Consider the following 17809-nt stretch of genomic DNA (forward strand, 5'->3'; position numbering starts at 1 on the left):
GGAGGGTTCAGGATTAGAGTTCCGTCAACGGTAACACGTCCACCATATATATTTCTTGTTTAATCTCATAATTATTTATTGTCAGTGACAAAATATACAGACTGAACTCCGTAGCGAAATAGTCCTTTCGAAGATTAGTGTGACACGTAGCAAGTATTCCCATTATTCTTAAGTTTCTGCATGTGGGTTAAAACTAAAATTCTGGAGGGTTCATTAGGAGATTGAACCCATAGAAAACATGAAGGAAGACGTATTTTCATTCTGTTACTCTCGAGCCCAAAATATTGATGCGTAAATTCAATTTGAGCTGTGTCTTATCTGTGTTGTACTATAAAAACATCCGAATCTGTGGGCCCTATATCTTTGCACTGAATAATCTTGGTTATCTCGAAACGAGTGCTTTTTGTATGATGCAGAGAAGGCCAAGGTGATTTTACGTGACGTTTGTCTCTCCCATGTTTCTCTTCATATTCCGTACGTGACTCTCGGGAGCATTGTTTGCCAGGATAATTCCTTTCCTTCCTCTGTTGTAGACTTTGGAATTTGACGAAAAGCATGATGGGCGTTTGATCATAACTTGTGCGTCACCCTGAAAAGCTCAGCATTTTCTTTAAAAAGAAAACAAAAGACAATCAACTTATGCGAAAGATATATGAAAAGGTTTGTGATGAAGGATAAAATGAAGCAAACTATTCGCAATGCTTGTCTTGTTTCTCCTTAAGCAAATTATGTAGTTCCACTTTAGTTGTCTTACTAAGAGTACAATGCTGTTATGACTTTCTATATTAATGGAGAAAATAGGAATGAATAGTGATGGGGGAGGGGGGCACGTAATGGTTTCCGCATTTTTGGAAGTTCGCATATCCAAGAAATTTACAATATTTATATTGAAGGAAACTTTCATAATATACCAGGTTTAGTACATGAGCATCGATAAATGATTTCCTGAAGTTGGGATCTAAAGGGGAATGTTTCCCTCTATATTTGGTGTGTGTGTGTGTGTGAACCTCCGCTTGGTTGAATGATTATTATTCTTGCTCTTCGTGCGAGGAAAAGTTCGTGATGGTGCTATAGGTCTAAATATCAATCGTGACAGTTGGTGAAAACCTATATAGAGTAGAACATACATTAAATTGTATAGTGTATGTTATTGTAATTTTTCGTTACTGTTAGTAATTCCCTTAATTTTGATCTCTATTCAATTGTATGCGTTTTAGAATAATAACAAACAGTAATCAATATGGCCGACCCATTGCCGAGCATGATAAATGGTTGACTTTCAATGGTTCGTGGGGCTATGTGTCAATGGTTCGTGGGGCTATGCGAGAATGGTGTGTGGGGCTACGCATTTTTTTTCTAAATGAATTTTTAACTATTCTAACCTAAACGTGACCCAACCTAACCTAACCTTACCGGAAATGGTTCGTGGTGCTATGTATGAATGGTTCGTGGGGCTATGCGTCAATGGTTTGTGTGGCTACGTAGGTATTTTTGGGTGGAGTGGGGTGGAAAGACTGCATGCCGAGTACGGTAGTGAAACTGTGACCGCCATTTTGCGTGTTACCGAAGGCAAAAATAAACTAAGAAAACTTCCTCGATATGTCGCAAATAGAGCGTATTTCCGTGAAATAAGCGAAACGCCACCTTCAACGATGTTTCGCAATGCAGAATACGTCAGTACGAATATTCAAATTAAATGAACTAGCAAATTTCAGCCGTTTTCCGGATATAAGAAATTTACCGAACAAACTTTACATGCAAGTAATAATCGATGTTTCATGAAATTTGAATACTTCAATATCTTTGAAACTATTAGAGCTACAAATATGAAACTTGCTGTGTTTCAGGAAGCGTGAATTATGAAATTAACATCCACATGCTTTTTTCTAGAGTAACAGAGATATTTACCTATTGTCATGAATAGTCGAACAAAATATATATCTACGAATTACTGTACAGAAATGGGAGCTGCGATGGTCTAGTCGGTGGGCGTCTGACTGCCACGCGGGAGGCCCGGGTTGATTCCCGGGGTGAACGATCGAAGGTCGGATAATTTCCGATCTTATATCAGCATCCTGGTGCTCCCCCAGATTCAATTAAAATTGCTACCCGTGGGCAACCCTAGGTAGTAAAGGCTGCAGGAGCGTGGTGCTGATCACATCACCTCCAACATGGCCGAGATCGATAGAATGTGTGAGGCCTACCCACCCCACCCCCTATATATGCTACCAGGACACTGATAGTTATCAATCTCAAGTGTAAAAATATTCTGCATTTAGTTCCATTTTGCGTGTTTGAATCAAATGTAGACATGGGAAATAGTTACATAATGACTGTTCATGGACTAGTACAGTCGCAAGTCGAAAATGTTACACATATATGACACTAGAGTATTGCAAACAATATAGATAAATAATCTGATTAACGAGTTTGTTCAAACATCTGTAAGCAATAGAATATTGACATTCATGGAGAATTATCAAGGTTGCTCATTAAGCGGAGCTCCAACCTGCTCGCTCGTGTAAGCATGTTATCTTTCGACCGTGCTCCTGGTTTGCACATTCAGCAGCAGAGACCAAAGGAACGCTTAGTCATGAAGTGCATGTGAAAAGTGCTGATCTGTAAATATCGAGGGAAAGATATGCAATGAATAAGCGAGCGCGATGTGAGGGTGGAAAGGGGGCCTTATGCATTCACTAGAAATTTAGTGTAGAGGAATCTTTTCTCCGTTATTAAACAATTCATAAACAAACCGATGAAAGATCCAAGAAACTACGTGTGCGGACGTACATTACTTCCTATGTAATTCCGATTTCTCAACAGAGATGGGGGTTCCGGGTTTGTATCACGGCATGGGTGTTCTTTATAAGTGTCCCTCCATAAATTTCATGAATTGATAACTGAACATTCACAAAGAACAACCATGCCCAGACCAGGATTCGAACCGCGATGTGCTAACCACTCCGCCACTAAATCGGCAACCTTACTGACAAATATCGGTCATAGTCATAGTACTATAGATGCAATGAACATTTACTGTAGATATAATTCGGTTACACTCCAACAGATTCATAATCTCTCACTACTAATTAATTCGGCAGCGCGTGGGACTCTTACATAATCTGCATTCCAGTTGAATATAAATAGTAACATTTCCTTCTTTCCATTTCTGCCAGGTTACAACTCTGCAAGTGGTCAAACTCCTGGAGCTGGTATGATCCCAGTCTTGTTGCAGAAATGTATGCAGGAAGCAGGGCCACAGGAAGCAGATCAACTGAAGGTGAGTCACATTAAATTTAAAAATCGACAGCCTATCGACAAATGATTACGTCGAATATGGGCCACCAACGTATTATTTTTTATTAGGTATAGCAGGTTCATCATGCGAGTCTCATTTACTTTATACGCCTCCCCGATGGTGCAGTGGTAGCGTCGTCGCCTCATAATCAAGAGGTCCTGGGTTCTATTCCCGGTGGAGGCACATAGTGGTTGGGATCCCACTTTAAACTGTAGGTCCAGTCCCGATTAGCCTTACTGTGAATAAAGTGGACTTAAAACACACCAAGTCAATCAATCAATCATTTACTTTATACACAATGGAGTATTTATACTGCTTTTATGTATCTGCAGAAAAACATTGTTTCCCACACAATGCTCAAGAAGCATACGTAGAGAAGTGACGCGAGACGGCTCCACCAATGAACACGTGAGAAGGAACGAGATTGCGTGGAGAAGGTGGAGCGACTGTAGTTACCAGCCTTCGCACAGCCTGTACTGCTTCGCGCTGTCCACTCGACTTCACCCCCTTCTCTGTTGCTATGCGCGACCTTGTTCCAGAGATAGATGAGACAGGGTATAGAGTTGGGACGACGAACGAGCGAAAACCGAAGTAAATGGTATGGCTCACAGTGAAAGTTTTTCTACCTTTTAAATTAATGTTCGTCATTTTTCAAAGGTATAGATCAAGAAATCTTCTCTGTAGCTTAGGTCGCAATACAATCATTTCTGCAAATCGCATTAAATAAACAAGCACTTATTTACAAATTTTAGTGTGTGTGTGTGCCATGTGAAATGAAGTTTACACTTAATAATTGATATTATTTTCTGAAGAATGAACCACTAATTCGGTGTTTTGATGAAATGTTTGTACAAATTAGCCAAATAGTTTCAATTATATAATAATACTTTATACTGACGCTTTAATACACTGCTGGTCATTTAAAAATTGCAACACACCATAGCCAAGATTTATCAAAGCTATATTTCTTATACGGATCACTGATGGCACGAGCAAGCGTAAGAAAGTAAAATGATTGTTTTCAGGTTGACAATCATTTCTTTACCTGCCATCATCTACGCATTCTGCAAATGTCTATTCGATTTAGTGTGCCCTTCCTAGTGTTACAATTTTAATTTCCAGCAGCTTAATTACCTCTCTACCTTTACATTTTTCACAATATTCTACATAGCAATGCATTGTAAATTACTCAAGTCCGCGGCAAGTAAATAATGCCGAATGCACAATTTCAAACTATTACTCATTTCCTTATTCAAACTTTTCTTCATATTTGTTAGGAACTTCTATTAGAAGGAACATTTAGTTTAGTTTCATTGTTCAAGACTGCACCGTATGGGTGTCTTGGCAGTGCCAGTCATGCACTGCTACATATACAGGCATAAATGGCTTCCCAAGTTCCTCGATGGAATTATGAAATGGGGCAAAAAATTGTATTTCACTTGAATAAAGTTAAGGGTACACTCTTTTAAAGAAAGCATCCAAAAAAATGTCGACCAATGAATATATCATTTGACCAATAAGAAATATCGATAATACTTTACAATGCAACACAGTCCCTATTTTCATTTGTTCTTCTTTATAGAGAATTATGGCCGAAGGACTGGTGTGCTTGGGAACAACTGGAATTACATGGACACCAAAACCTGAGGCTACGTGCAAGTAAGTGTCATTTACAGGAATAAATGTTAAGCATATGACTGTTGATAATGATCTATTTGTAGTACTGAAAAAATAAAAGAAAATTGTAATTTCACATAGGAAAATGTATTTCAAACTTCAATATGCAAGTTTAAATGGATCATGTCTTCTTCGCTAACTTTGAATGAAATGCGATTCTTAGTGTCAGTAAATGAATCAATCATGTTTTTTTTCAATTATTAGAATGAGCTTAGTGTCCAGATAGAGCAGCTGCCTCCCTGTCATAAGCGAATGTTTTGTCTCCATGATTGTGATTGGATCAATAAATAATGACTAGTAATGTATGTACGAGGATCTTTCAAAGAAAGTGACTACATGCTCATAACTATGTACTTATATAATTATTGTGGAGGGCGAGGTTACTGTATTCCTTCATAATACTCTCCGGCCTAGTATAGCATTTTTTTCACTCCTTCAGCAGAATCGTATATCATTGAATGACACTGGCGTAACCAGGATTTTTTTCGGGAGGGGCCGGAATTTTAAAGGTGGATAATACATACTGGGTCTGACATACACAGTAGGATATTTAGTATTTTTAGAATTTTCCACCCTCAAATCATGGGTCATTTTAAGAGAGGTATGCATTTACCACTCTGGTTTCTCCCTACTTCTTCGCTGCTGTTATTTGAAAATGTTGATTTTTCAAAATTTCGGAGGGGGCCGTAGCCCCATCAGCCCCCTCTGCCAGTGTTGAAGGACCGTCCTAATGCTTGCACTATGATCTTGAAGCAATGTCCTCCTAGAGGATCTTATTGCTTCCGAAACAAGTCATAGTAGCATGAACACTCCAAATTATAGGGGGTTGCATTAGCATTCGCAAATCTCACTGCTCAAGCAGTTGCCCATTCCATTTGCAACAGGGTATATTGAGTTGTGGTGGACCACACAATCTAATGTCTCGCCAGAAACTATGGTCGTTTTTCTCCTAACAGCTGGACGAAAGCTAAAAAAGTTACTGTAATACTGCCCCCAGTAACTCCCTTCGGTACTGTGCAACAAAGGAAAACGACGTCGTAGTCGGAGGCAACGAGAAGCGTCACTTTAATGTTGCTGGGTGATTGTTGGAACGTTCCCAGACTTCGTGAACCCGTAGGACGAAAAACATAACCACATTTGGATATTGAAGTGTCTCCTCACCACAAGCTTGCACAAGTTCTATGTGACACTTAACAGCATTTCTTTTGCGTTCAACTTGTATTTTGATGATCGCAATTCGTTCTTTTCATGAGAATGCTGTTTGAGGGGCGAATAAATCCATTATCAGAATTCACTATTAATTGTTGCTACAGTGGTCATCGTTGAGTAATCAATCACTTGTTTTTAAATGGTTCTCATTATTTCGACTAAAACAAGAAGCAATGGACTACTGTAAAACCTTGATAATACGGATCCCCATAAGCCGGACATCGCTTAATCAGGACAGGAAAAGGAAAAAAGAACTCAATGCAAGGACACATCATCATAATATGGGTATCGTGTATGTACGTACTGCATTGTAGTATTGCTTTACATTTTACTGTACTGCATAGTGTATTTAGGCCTATGCTCTTTACATACACCATAATAAACGTATTTTCTTGTAATAAACTGAGTTTTAATGCAATTTATACTGTTCTTTTAGGTTATTTCAGTTAATCCGGACTATCGTTAAACCGGTCAATTTATCCTTCCATTAAGCCGGATTATCGAGGTTTTACTGTATATGGTGCCTGGATCGTTAATATACCAAAGTAAAGTCGGTCATGTGAACTAATAATACGAATGCTTTAATTCTCAAAATCCATAACGTACACAACATAGTTATATACTTTTTTAGGTAGATAAGTTTATTAAACCACTTCAACACAAACAGCCTGGTATGAAGTAGACTTGTGGTGCAGTAACAGATCTTGTGCACACATATTTTCGTATACAGGGTACTAATTTGTTCCTTTTATCACCAGCGTCTCGAGGGACTTAGCGAAATGTATGAAACATTTCCTTCCAATTTTTCACGTCTGTTGGAGCACAGAGGAACAACAGTTGGATACATTGGATAAATTGCTACACAGAGCAGCTGATTACATCTGCAACCTCCAGGACCTAGAGCTTCAAGGTGAGTCAAATTCATCAAGCAGAGTTTGCAGGGAGAACATGTTATCTACATATTTTTATGATGGAAGTGTACAAGAATTGTAATAATATTGAAATTTTCTTTAATGGTTCTTCCTTTTCTGGTTTCTGGTGAATGAAATATCATGCGACATGTTGCATTTATGTCATCCCCATTTCCAGGAGTTCATCATTCATCTCGTCGTTGCCTATAAACCTTAGGTAAAACACAGCTTGGAATTTAGTCCGTTATTTATATTGAAATCTTTTTACAACTTCTTTGTACTTTACGTGGTAATGTACCAGGATTTCGATAAATCACACATATTACTACTTGTACAAACGTATTAATATTTCCTCCCAACAATATTATTTTTTAAATAAAATTAGAATAAATATAATTCGTCTTCAAAACTGAATAAGCACAAAAACATGAATTAGGACTGGCGTTGAATTGGTACTCGAGTAAAACATTTCTTCACTACAAATATATTACTTCATACAGTGCATATCACAACGAGGACATGGGTACTGAGTCTCTTAAATTATTCACCAGTTAACGGATCGAAATGTCTTCATTGTAGAATGTCTCCGAAAAAAACCATGGAATTGTATTCATTGATGCAAACAGTTTTTAATCAACATATTATACCTTGTTATTAAACTCCTACATAGTCAAACTGAATGGCGTTTGTAATATTAACGAATTTAATTTAGTTTACCTGTTATAGATCTTTTCCACTTTGATGTGAATTCATTCGTCGTCCACATTCTCTCCCTCTCAGCAACCCAAAAATGCGAGGGTGCTCTGTTCAAATAAAAAATAGCATTTGTTTGGTTACGTTATAATTGGAAGAAAGCACATGTCTCAAACATATCAGTGCAATTGTTTGATTCCTTGCATCATCTCCACTGCTCCCTTTTGATGCAACACCCTGTCAAGTCTCCAGGAAATGTCTTACCCATGCGTCAGGTCCATTCTATCCTAAAATGATGCCGAACAGTTACTGGAGACTTTTGTTTCCCACAACTGAAATACGCACATTGACATTTCCTGCATTGTAGCAATTTTTACTCTTTTACCTCAATGTGTGATGGTTCTATGTGTTACCAACCACATGCAATAACATTTTTGAAATATTGCTCATTAATAGCAAATACGTCAACTGCAATATTATAGCTGCTTTTATGGGCAACATTTATCTAGTAATTAATTTATGAAAACACGTAATATTACAGATCCAGTAAATCCCCTTTGACGCAGTGGTGGCGTCGTCGCCTTGTAATCAAGGGCTCCCGGGTTCGATACCCGATGGAGGCACTTAGTGGTTCGGATCCCACTTTAAACTGTAGGTTCAGTCCCGATTAGCCTTACTGTGCACAAAGTGGACACCAACTCAAACCAAAGCAAATCCAGTATAAACACCGTAGAACATTAAATATTAAGTTTACCCCTTCATTTCTTCTCGACCTGGACAATATTTGATTTGATTTTGCCAGATATCCCCTCGGAATTAAATTTGTCTTCAGCGATAATTTGATTTTCCTGCTAACATGGCGACCAGAGCCTAGATTTGCTTAAACCGAAACATTGGCAAAGGTCCTTTGTAACATCAATGAATTGGTTCTTTTTTTAAAAAAAAAAATTGTTGGACATAATTAACTATAATTTATAATCATTATCTTCCTTCATACATGAAAAATAATCATAATTGAAATAATATTTACAGAAGCTGTTGCTTCCAGTTTTTTGTAAATTAACAGGCACATTCATAACTTTCTAACGATAGGATATTCTATTTTTTACTTCTAACAGTGTAGTACTACACAATGATTTTTACCTATAGTGAAACAATATATCCTTCGAGACAAAACTAAGCCTACAAGAGTGGCCACATTTTGTCCAGTTTTGAAGAGTTTCACAAAAGGTGAGTCAACCCTAGGCAAGAAATCGTATCAAAACCAAGGCTATCACTCTGGTGATTTTTACTGAAAATAACTTTTCCAATACAGGTAAATATGTAACTCTGGACAGGCATATTTACATCAGTTCAATATATGCGTATGTAATGAACCGCCTCGGTGGCCATGCATGATGGTATTTCTGCCTTAGGTTTCCGTTATTATGAGAGCCATTTTAAATTTAAATGATTTGTTATTCATCCTTACTTTACAACATACCAAAAGTAACAGAAAAGCACGTAAAATATACTTCCTGATATTTCATGAATATGATATGTGGGCAATTGCCTTAAATCTTCGAACGCACGTCACTAAACACTGAATCTGCCCATCTTGGAAAACAAATCTAATTTAATAATATTTGATGGTAAGTAGAAATTGTTTTATTTACTTTCAAGCGTCAAGATCAGATACAGACTGTTGTAAATTCACCAGTTCGCGCTTTGACGTCATGTTACACATCCTATGTACATTCAAACAAGCATCTTAAATTAGGAACAACCAGAGAAGTTTTTATCGGGGTTCTTAATGGTCCAGGAACTCATAAATTCTAATGTTTTTTTTTTTCGGGGTTGCACAACAAAACCGGAACATTTTTCTCACACAATTTAAATTCGGTCCAAGTTCTGTATTGTTTCATTAAAAAAAAAAAGTTCCTGAACCGAATTTAAATTTATCCGCGAAAAGTATTGGTGGACCGTATTTAAATTGATCCCGAAAAAAGGTTGTTGGACCAAATTGAAATATACTTTAAACATAAGAAGTTTCTTTATGGTCCAAAACCCATTTACACTTGATTTTCTCTACCAGACTGGAATTGAATTTATTTATAATTCCTTGATCCCCCCCCCTCAACCCTGGGGTTGCTAAAGACCCAAGAACCAATACATTCTAATGGGTTCCGTAACAGGACGGGAACCTTTTTTCTCCCACAATTTAAATTAGGTAGAAGTTCTGTGTTGTTTCATTTTAATAGCGAAACTTGGACCCTATTTAAACTGATCCAGAAAATTTGTTCCTCAATAGAACTTATATTAATCTGGAAAAAGGTTACTCGACCGTATTTAAATTGATCCGGAGAAAAGGTTCCAGGACCGTATTTAATTCATCCACAAAAAGGTTTCTGGACTCTATTTAAAATTATCCAGAAAAATGGTTCCTGTACCAAATTAAAAAAAACTTTACAAATAATAAAGTTCTTTACGATCCAGAACCCATTTACGCTTGTTGATTTTCTCTCCTGGACCGAAATTGAATTTACTTAAATTTCTTGGACCTTTAACAACTCTGGTTTAAATCTATAATTCTAAACCACCCAATATCATACTAGTGTCTTGTTATAATACCCTAAGATTGTTATGTGGTGACTTTTGATATTGTGAATGAACATTGTCCATATTTGGATACATCAAATGCCTGAACCCCATTCACTATTGAGCGTTATTTAAATATTGCCCCAAGTAAACAAAGGAAACATAGCAAGAATAATATCTTGTTTCAGTGCGTAACATTCTAAAATATTTATTCTGTGAGTATTGCAGGTACTTTGCTCCTACATTTTCTTCATTTTTCGTCGCCAGGAATTAATGCTACTATGAAACATGCAAATGCATTAAGGTGTAGAGAGATGTAAAGGTGGGAAAACTTTCGCAGGTGGGAAATTCGGTAATAAAATGCAGAGCGTTCCCTGATATTCGCTACGAGATTCGGCGAAAAAGATGCCCGGCATCAGCGCTTCTTTTTCCCGGTGAACGGGTTCACCGACAATCGCTAGAGTCGGCTACGAAAATTAGTTTTCATATTGTGTATTAACCTTGACTACAGAAGGTGTTGAAAATGATGTCCCTCTGTTGTAACACATTCCTGTCATCTCCGAAGGAATTTGGCATTTACACGTGCAAGTTCGTCTACTGTAATTCTCCCGATTTTTCGTACAATACTCTCTTTTAACTCACGGATGGTGTGCGGATTGTCTTTGTATACTTTATTTCCCCATATTTCTTTCCACTTTTATTCAGAACTGACACTGTTACTCTAAACGTTCTTACGAGGTTTAATATAAGCTACTGTCGGGAAAGACAAGCACTGATGCCGGGCCGCTTTCCGCAGTCTCTCGTAGCGAATGTTAGGGAATGCTCTGTATAGGAAGCGTTATGGACGAATACATCACCTGCGGAGGTTAGAGGTTATTTACTTGTAGTTTGTTTTTTTCGTGTCAATTTACTAACTTCATAATTTAACGCATTGTCATGGAAATTTGCGGTTGGGCAGAATTGCGCTGGTGCCACATGCAGGAAAAGCAAAGCGAGAGCGGGACAAAAGTCGCTGGTTCCCTCGCACTGTGTGGCAACATCAACCGGGCTGCGTTGCCTAGTTCAAGCGTCGAACCGACCACTCTCCGGCGCACTTTTGTTTCATCCCTGACCTTTCAAGCATTTTCTGTCGGTTTGTGTAACATGGATTACAAAGACCAACTCTATAGATCCACCAAGCTTGCTGAAACCTCGGAAAATATGCAAACTACAGGTTTTCCCATAACTTTAAATTCAAATTCAAATTTCTTTTATTAAAGGGCGAGGTTCAGCCTGTGGCTGTTCTCCCACCTAACCCCGTTTGACATTTACCTAGTGTACATAAACAAAATCATAAAAAAGAGAAGCAAATACAATAAAAAAAAATAAATAAAATGGTTACAAGGAAAGAACAAAGACGAGATTTAAAAAAAAATCAAGACAACACGTAAAAAAGAAAGAAAAAAACACATTCACGCACACACATTAAAACACATATACTAAACATTTCTGAGCAGGACATTCACGCACGGATGTTGAGATTGATGTACATGATTATGGTAGTCTTGTGAGGTATGATAGAACAACGGATACGTAAATATTACAATATAGTTGTAGATTTGTCAAGGATTGGATTGGATTGGATTGGCGAGGCTCGTATATAATCTAAACACTATTCTGTAGTGTTACTCGTGGGAGCTTGAACAGAGATATTGCTCATCTAACAGAAATTTTTTTAGTTTATTCTTAAATTTGTTAGGACTGGGGAGGGGGGTAATAGAGGGCGGAAGTTCATTCCATGTTTTTGCTGCTGAAAGTGTAACTAGCGCCACTAGCGCCACTACTACCACGCCAGGGTTTCAGGTGGGTTGGTGGATCTATACAACGAAATATTTCATTCTCTAAAACCTCCTACCACACGGAGGTGTGTTCCAACGTGCCAAGAGCGTGACCTTCTGCCACCCGCCTAATTTCATGGCCGTGCGTTTAGTTATTTCGTAGATGTTCTTCGTAAGATTGCATCATTTCATACCAAATGTTTCACGTCTAAATAATTACATTTGGTTCTATGTTCATATTAGTAATTATTGTAAAAAAAAAATATTTTTGAAGCAGTGTTTCATGCAGTTCCAGTAATTGTGTAAAATTTTACCTATAACAGGGTGGAAGATTACATATTTTATAGATAAGTACTGTGTAAATAGAGTAAACATTAGACGCTACCCATCATTTCTTCTTTTATAATTTGTAGACCTTTTGAATGACAGAGAAGCTACGCAGTGTTTCACTGGGACGAATCCAGTCAGGACGTGGTTAGAATGCTACGTTAACAGTACGCAGAGAGAAAACGAGGAAGATTCACTCTTACAGAACTCAAACTGTCAGTAAGTATGAATAAGACGTTTATCTGTCGTATGAATTCCGAAAACACGTAACAAATTTTATTTATTTTTGAAGATATCTGTAAAAGTAAATTACTTGGGATTGTTTACCTCTCGAATATGATTATACTGCTTTGTATATCCGCACTAGGGTGATGACAACCTCATTTCCCTGTATCATAATTTGATGAGCTTTCATTAAAGATTACATAAAAACTTACTTTCAAGGTGATTAGATAAAAAAACCTCACGCACAAAATGATTTAAAAAATTTTATTTATCAGTTTTTTTGCCCATTTTTGAAGTCACTGTAAGCAGATATAAAATTGAACACAAGCTTTAGTCACATATATACAACATTATATAGGGTCATCAAACACATAAGGAAATCAATTATTCACGATAATGTAATTGGACAGGATGAATCTCAGTGGGAGGTGGTCCATGTTGCGGCAGGAGTTGTGCAAGTCTTGCATAACTTTGATCGCACGCTCACATCACTGGTTGCTTTGGGCAATGTTGATTGGAGATTCATCTGTTTTCCAGTGGATTTTCAAGCATTTGAGACCTGTTGGGTTGTCATTCAGAACTGCAGATAGTTCATCAAAATCTTCAGCGCTGAACAATTGACTGCTGAACCAATGGTCAGCCCATGAGTAGGAAATGAATGAACAAATTTCACGCAGCCTGTTCCGGGTTTCAGGCATCAGAATAAACTCAAAGGGCTAGAATGGCACGAGAGTTCCATCGTGCATTGCTGATGTTTGGGATCTGTTGAAACTTCATGAAGGGGATCTCATTCCTGTCAGTGAAATGACGGAAGACACGAGTGAGGTGGTAGAGAAACTTCAAGTCGTCTCTCCAGCTGCCTGTTTCCTTTATCTCAGTTTTACCGTTACTGAAGGCTGCTTTCAATTTATCATAATTGCTCATCAAATCCTGCACAAAGAAGTATTCGATGTTTGGTGATTTAGTCGAACCATGGAGCTCATCGTCCATGACAACGCGAAGAACTCGATCCAGCACATGGTGCTGGAAACTGATGAACTTTGGTTTGGGGTGACCTTTCTCTTCGAACATTTGCTGCAGCCGAACAACAACGCCCATCTTCTTGCCGGTATTCACGCTTGATGTGTCAGCAACAATCATCACACTTGATCCCCACAGGTTGAACTCCTCTAACATATCCTGGAGTCCTTCTGTGATTGAGCTTTCCCATCTTTCAATTTGAGTACAGACAACTTAATTTATTTTGCTTCATTCTTGAGGACCACAGCCTGATATTCAAAGCCATCGATGTGTTTGCCGTCAAAGTGTATGCTCCACTTATCCAGATGAAGCGTGCTTACCAAGTGCTTCTTCATCTGAGCAGCTCTCGCGTAGATAGCCTTGTGGATTGCTGACTGACATGGTGTTGGGATTTCAATGCCCTCACCAGAAAGCTGGCGGCACACCTTTGCTGCTCCATGGGACGACAGATTTGAGCTTGTAACAAGGCGTCTTGCAATGCCTGTTGGGTTATGCTTCCTTGTGCTCGTTGATGCTTCATTCTCATCCTCCCAAGGACTGTCTTTGCTGTTGTCGGATGAGTCCGTGTAACTGTCGGAACAATCAGGTGACGCCGAGCTGGTAAGTGTTGACACAGTCGCTTCCATTGCCTTCTTTCGCTTGGATGGGTGGATGGTCTTTGCACTAGCATGTTTGCAACTGGAATAACCAACCTGGCCCTAGCTCTCAATTTGCAGTTTGTAGAGGTTTTCTCATCCTCTTTGCACATCCATTCGCCTTTCACCTTGGTCACGTCAAACAGTTCATTCAATGAATGAAAGTTTTGTTTCTTTCTGCATCGCTCATAGTCTTTCAGAAGGTTTGCTAGTTTTGCACAAATGGCTTGATCAGATACATGCGGGAAGTTCAATGTTTTGCTCCATAGGGCTTTAAGCTCCACAGCAATTAGACTGATCCTCTCTCTCCATTCTTTGGCAGTGGATTCAAGAAATTTGAAGCGTCCAATGACGTGGCTTTTCAGGGGCATGCGACTCTGTTCACTCAAGGGTGCTTCATAAATTGCCACGTTGCCTCTTCTTGATGGCGCTTGAAACTGGACTAAGTTCTTTGTCCAGGTTTCCTTGTTCTTCTCCGTGTTAGAAGAGGTCTTCTTGAACGACATGTTGTCTTCTACTCAGCAACATAAATAGAAAAGGCCTTAACGTAAATATTAAATACGTAACAAATTAAAGAAACTTTTATTGAGTTTCCATATATTTTATTTAAAAACAAGCAAAAAACAATTATAGAAAAAAAACACACACTAATAATATATTAGATGCTCAATTATAATTAGCGAGAGAGTTCAATGTAGCTCACCAAATAATACAAGGATTTCTTTATAATATACTCTGGATAATGCAAAATTGCACATTGCGCAAAAGTTATAAGGCAATAATAATGTTGACACCAAATTAATCTAATCAAAACTCAACTACCCGCTTTGAACACTTCGCTTATATAGCAGTTTATACCACACTGCGAAACAGCTGAAGAAAATTTTAGTACTGTACAGAAGCTTCCCATGTAATTACGTCACCGTGATGTTGCAATCCGGCCAGACGGCGCACAGCGTTCTATGATTTTCTGGAATATTCCATACAATTCTCTGGTGCATAAATTATTGCACAACTCTGTTTGCTGAATTATATTATATATAAATATTGTTAATACAATTTTATGAAATGGTAAAATGGCATACATAAAATTTAAAAATGGTTTGTGCGTGACCTTTTTCAATATTTCAGTGGAATATACCTCATTTTAGTCATTAATAGGCAAAAGTTCATCCATTTGTGCAACAGGAAATATTTTTTGAGAAAAAAAAATGAAAAAGTCATCACCCTAATCCGCACATGCGACTCCATGTTCATACATAAACACCAGTCTTATATGACAGGCTTGAAATATTTCAAAGTACACAAACCGCTACAATGGTAACATAGCTCTTGAGCACCAGCGGAGAGTAGCTAACCTCAATACAAGTCCCTTTACTAGAGCAAAGAGGCAGTGATGATCGATTTACATTCTTTCTCATAACATGAAGTTGGAAGCTATATTCCGACATATTAATAGAGAACAAAACAGGTGAAAAATAGGAAGAATGTTGTTAGAGAATATTCGCGATTCTGCAGGTTAAAATTGTAAGGAAATATTTTTGTGAGATTTGAAGCACTACACTCCGTGGGTGTAAGGGGTGCTCCTTCCACGTAGTGCACCCAATAGTCAACCTCACTTCCACGTAATGCACCCAATAGTCAACCTCACTTCCACGTAGTACACCCTGGACTGCAGACTAACGAAGCTCTGGCGACTGGTCCCATGGCCAGTATAATTTTGTTTGTGTTGCCCTGTTATTTGTCCTTGTGTGTGTGTGTGCTGAGTGCCCCTTTACAGCCTCAGTTTTTAACGAAAATCAGAAGATTTTAAGATTTTATGATTTTAGTTATGCAACGTTAGAGTTATGTGTAACGATAAGAGGCTGGACCCAGTATAATGTGACGGGTGCAAAATAGCCTTAGTGCTGACGCAGCCAAAATTTTAAATTCAAATTCAAACTACACTCCGTAGTGGCACCCCAGGAGAAAATGGAATTTACGCTGTTAAGTCTGAACAGTTTCCGATGATAAAAAAAAAAAGAGCCAGAAAATATCCACACAAGAGAAGTACGTCCTAAAAATACTTTCTTTGCCTCTTCTTTCTTGACATTTCTGGCCATACAATATATTTGTAATCAGACAGCACAGGAGTGATGCATTATGACAGGACAGATCGCAATAATAAACAATTCTGAAATTATTTCGCAAATACGAATCGTGCGTGCAGTTTCTTACTGGTTTCCCAATTAGAAGAACACGAAAGATATGTTATACCCAGTATCGTTTGTTTGGTTTGATAATGCACAGAATATAATCTTCTGTAATTCTATTGGGAAATGATATGCGCTATTCACAATATACTTTAAAATTCCTGCTCATGAACGAATTTACTTTATCCGAAATATTACAGCAAGATATAAGTTTATCGTATATTTAGTTTCATTTGAAAAATAGAAAATTTGAAAGGATGTTTGTTTCTCAGCTATATATTCTACCAAAAAAATCCTGAAGTAGATTCTTGCATTGCACAGGCATAACTCTGATTTTAATGTTACAAATAATAGGCTTATCCTTCGTGCTTATTCACTGCGTTCAGAAATATAACAAATTTAGGTCACTATTTTACTCCTTATCTATATCCTGTGTTCAATAACTAATAGCCTATGCAACAGCAACGATGTTTTTCCAGTACTGAAAACGTGCCTATCCAATCGCAAATATAAAATGCAACAGGCATAAATATGGCCTTTGAACTATATCGCTGTCTTCTTTTCAACTTTCAAAATTATGAATTGTATGTGCCTTATATTCTTGTAAATGTATTATTTGTCACTTGAATTTTTCAGGTTTCTTTCGGAGACTTATCCATGTTTCCTTTCGCAACTGAAGAAAGCATGTCCCAACCATCAGAATCTTCTTGATTTCTCGCAGGCGTTGTTTCAGCACCTGGAAGAGGACTCCTTGTGCCAACCACCCACTACTACAGCTACCACCAGTACCACCACGTTAGGGAACTCAGCATCAACTCATACTTCATTTTTATTTAGTATTACTGCCATTATTCTTCTCCATTATATAATATGCGTTTGAATTTATGGGTTTGTAAAAGCATTTCTTGTTCAGCTTTGTGTAACAAGTTTATTGTATTATTTTTTTACATATGTGTTTTACTGTATATCCTACTATAAAAAAGTACAATTTTAGTAATAAATTCAATTTTGTACAGAGAAAGAAAAGTATTTTATTGTATAATAGCCCGTTGTGAGGTTAATAAAAGCATTACTTCTTATGTTGCCGTGGTGTCAAATCGTTTATACTCTATCCGGGAAATCTCTAAAGTAAGGTCGATCGAGAAGTGAAGGGAGCGATTGGACGTAGTGAAGCATTACACGCTGCTCCAAAGACGGATAACGGCAGTCGTTTCCCCTTCCATGCAAT

General features: G+C 37.9%; 1 protein-coding gene across 1 annotated transcript in view; it reads left to right on the plus strand.

The window, feature by feature from the left end:
• Positions 1–17593, plus strand: part of LOC145988433 (uncharacterized) — a 31552-nt gene extending 13959 nt beyond the window's left edge. The window contains exons 2-6 of the mRNA XM_083123325.1: positions 3177–3280; positions 4881–4957; positions 6943–7094; positions 12596–12728; positions 17218–17593. Of these exons, the coding sequence (XP_082979451.1) occupies positions 3177–3280; positions 4881–4957; positions 6943–7094; positions 12596–12728; positions 17218–17461 (710 nt within the window). The 3' untranslated portion in view covers positions 17462–17593. The remainder of the gene's footprint in view (positions 1–3176; positions 3281–4880; positions 4958–6942; positions 7095–12595; positions 12729–17217) is intronic.
• Positions 17594–17809: the final 216 nt, after the last annotated feature.

This window comes from Lepisma saccharinum, chromosome 5 (genome assembly GCF_977018435.1).
Source record: "Lepisma saccharinum chromosome 5, izLepSacc3.1, whole genome shotgun sequence".
Taxonomy (NCBI): domain Eukaryota; kingdom Metazoa; phylum Arthropoda; class Insecta; order Zygentoma; family Lepismatidae; genus Lepisma; species Lepisma saccharinum.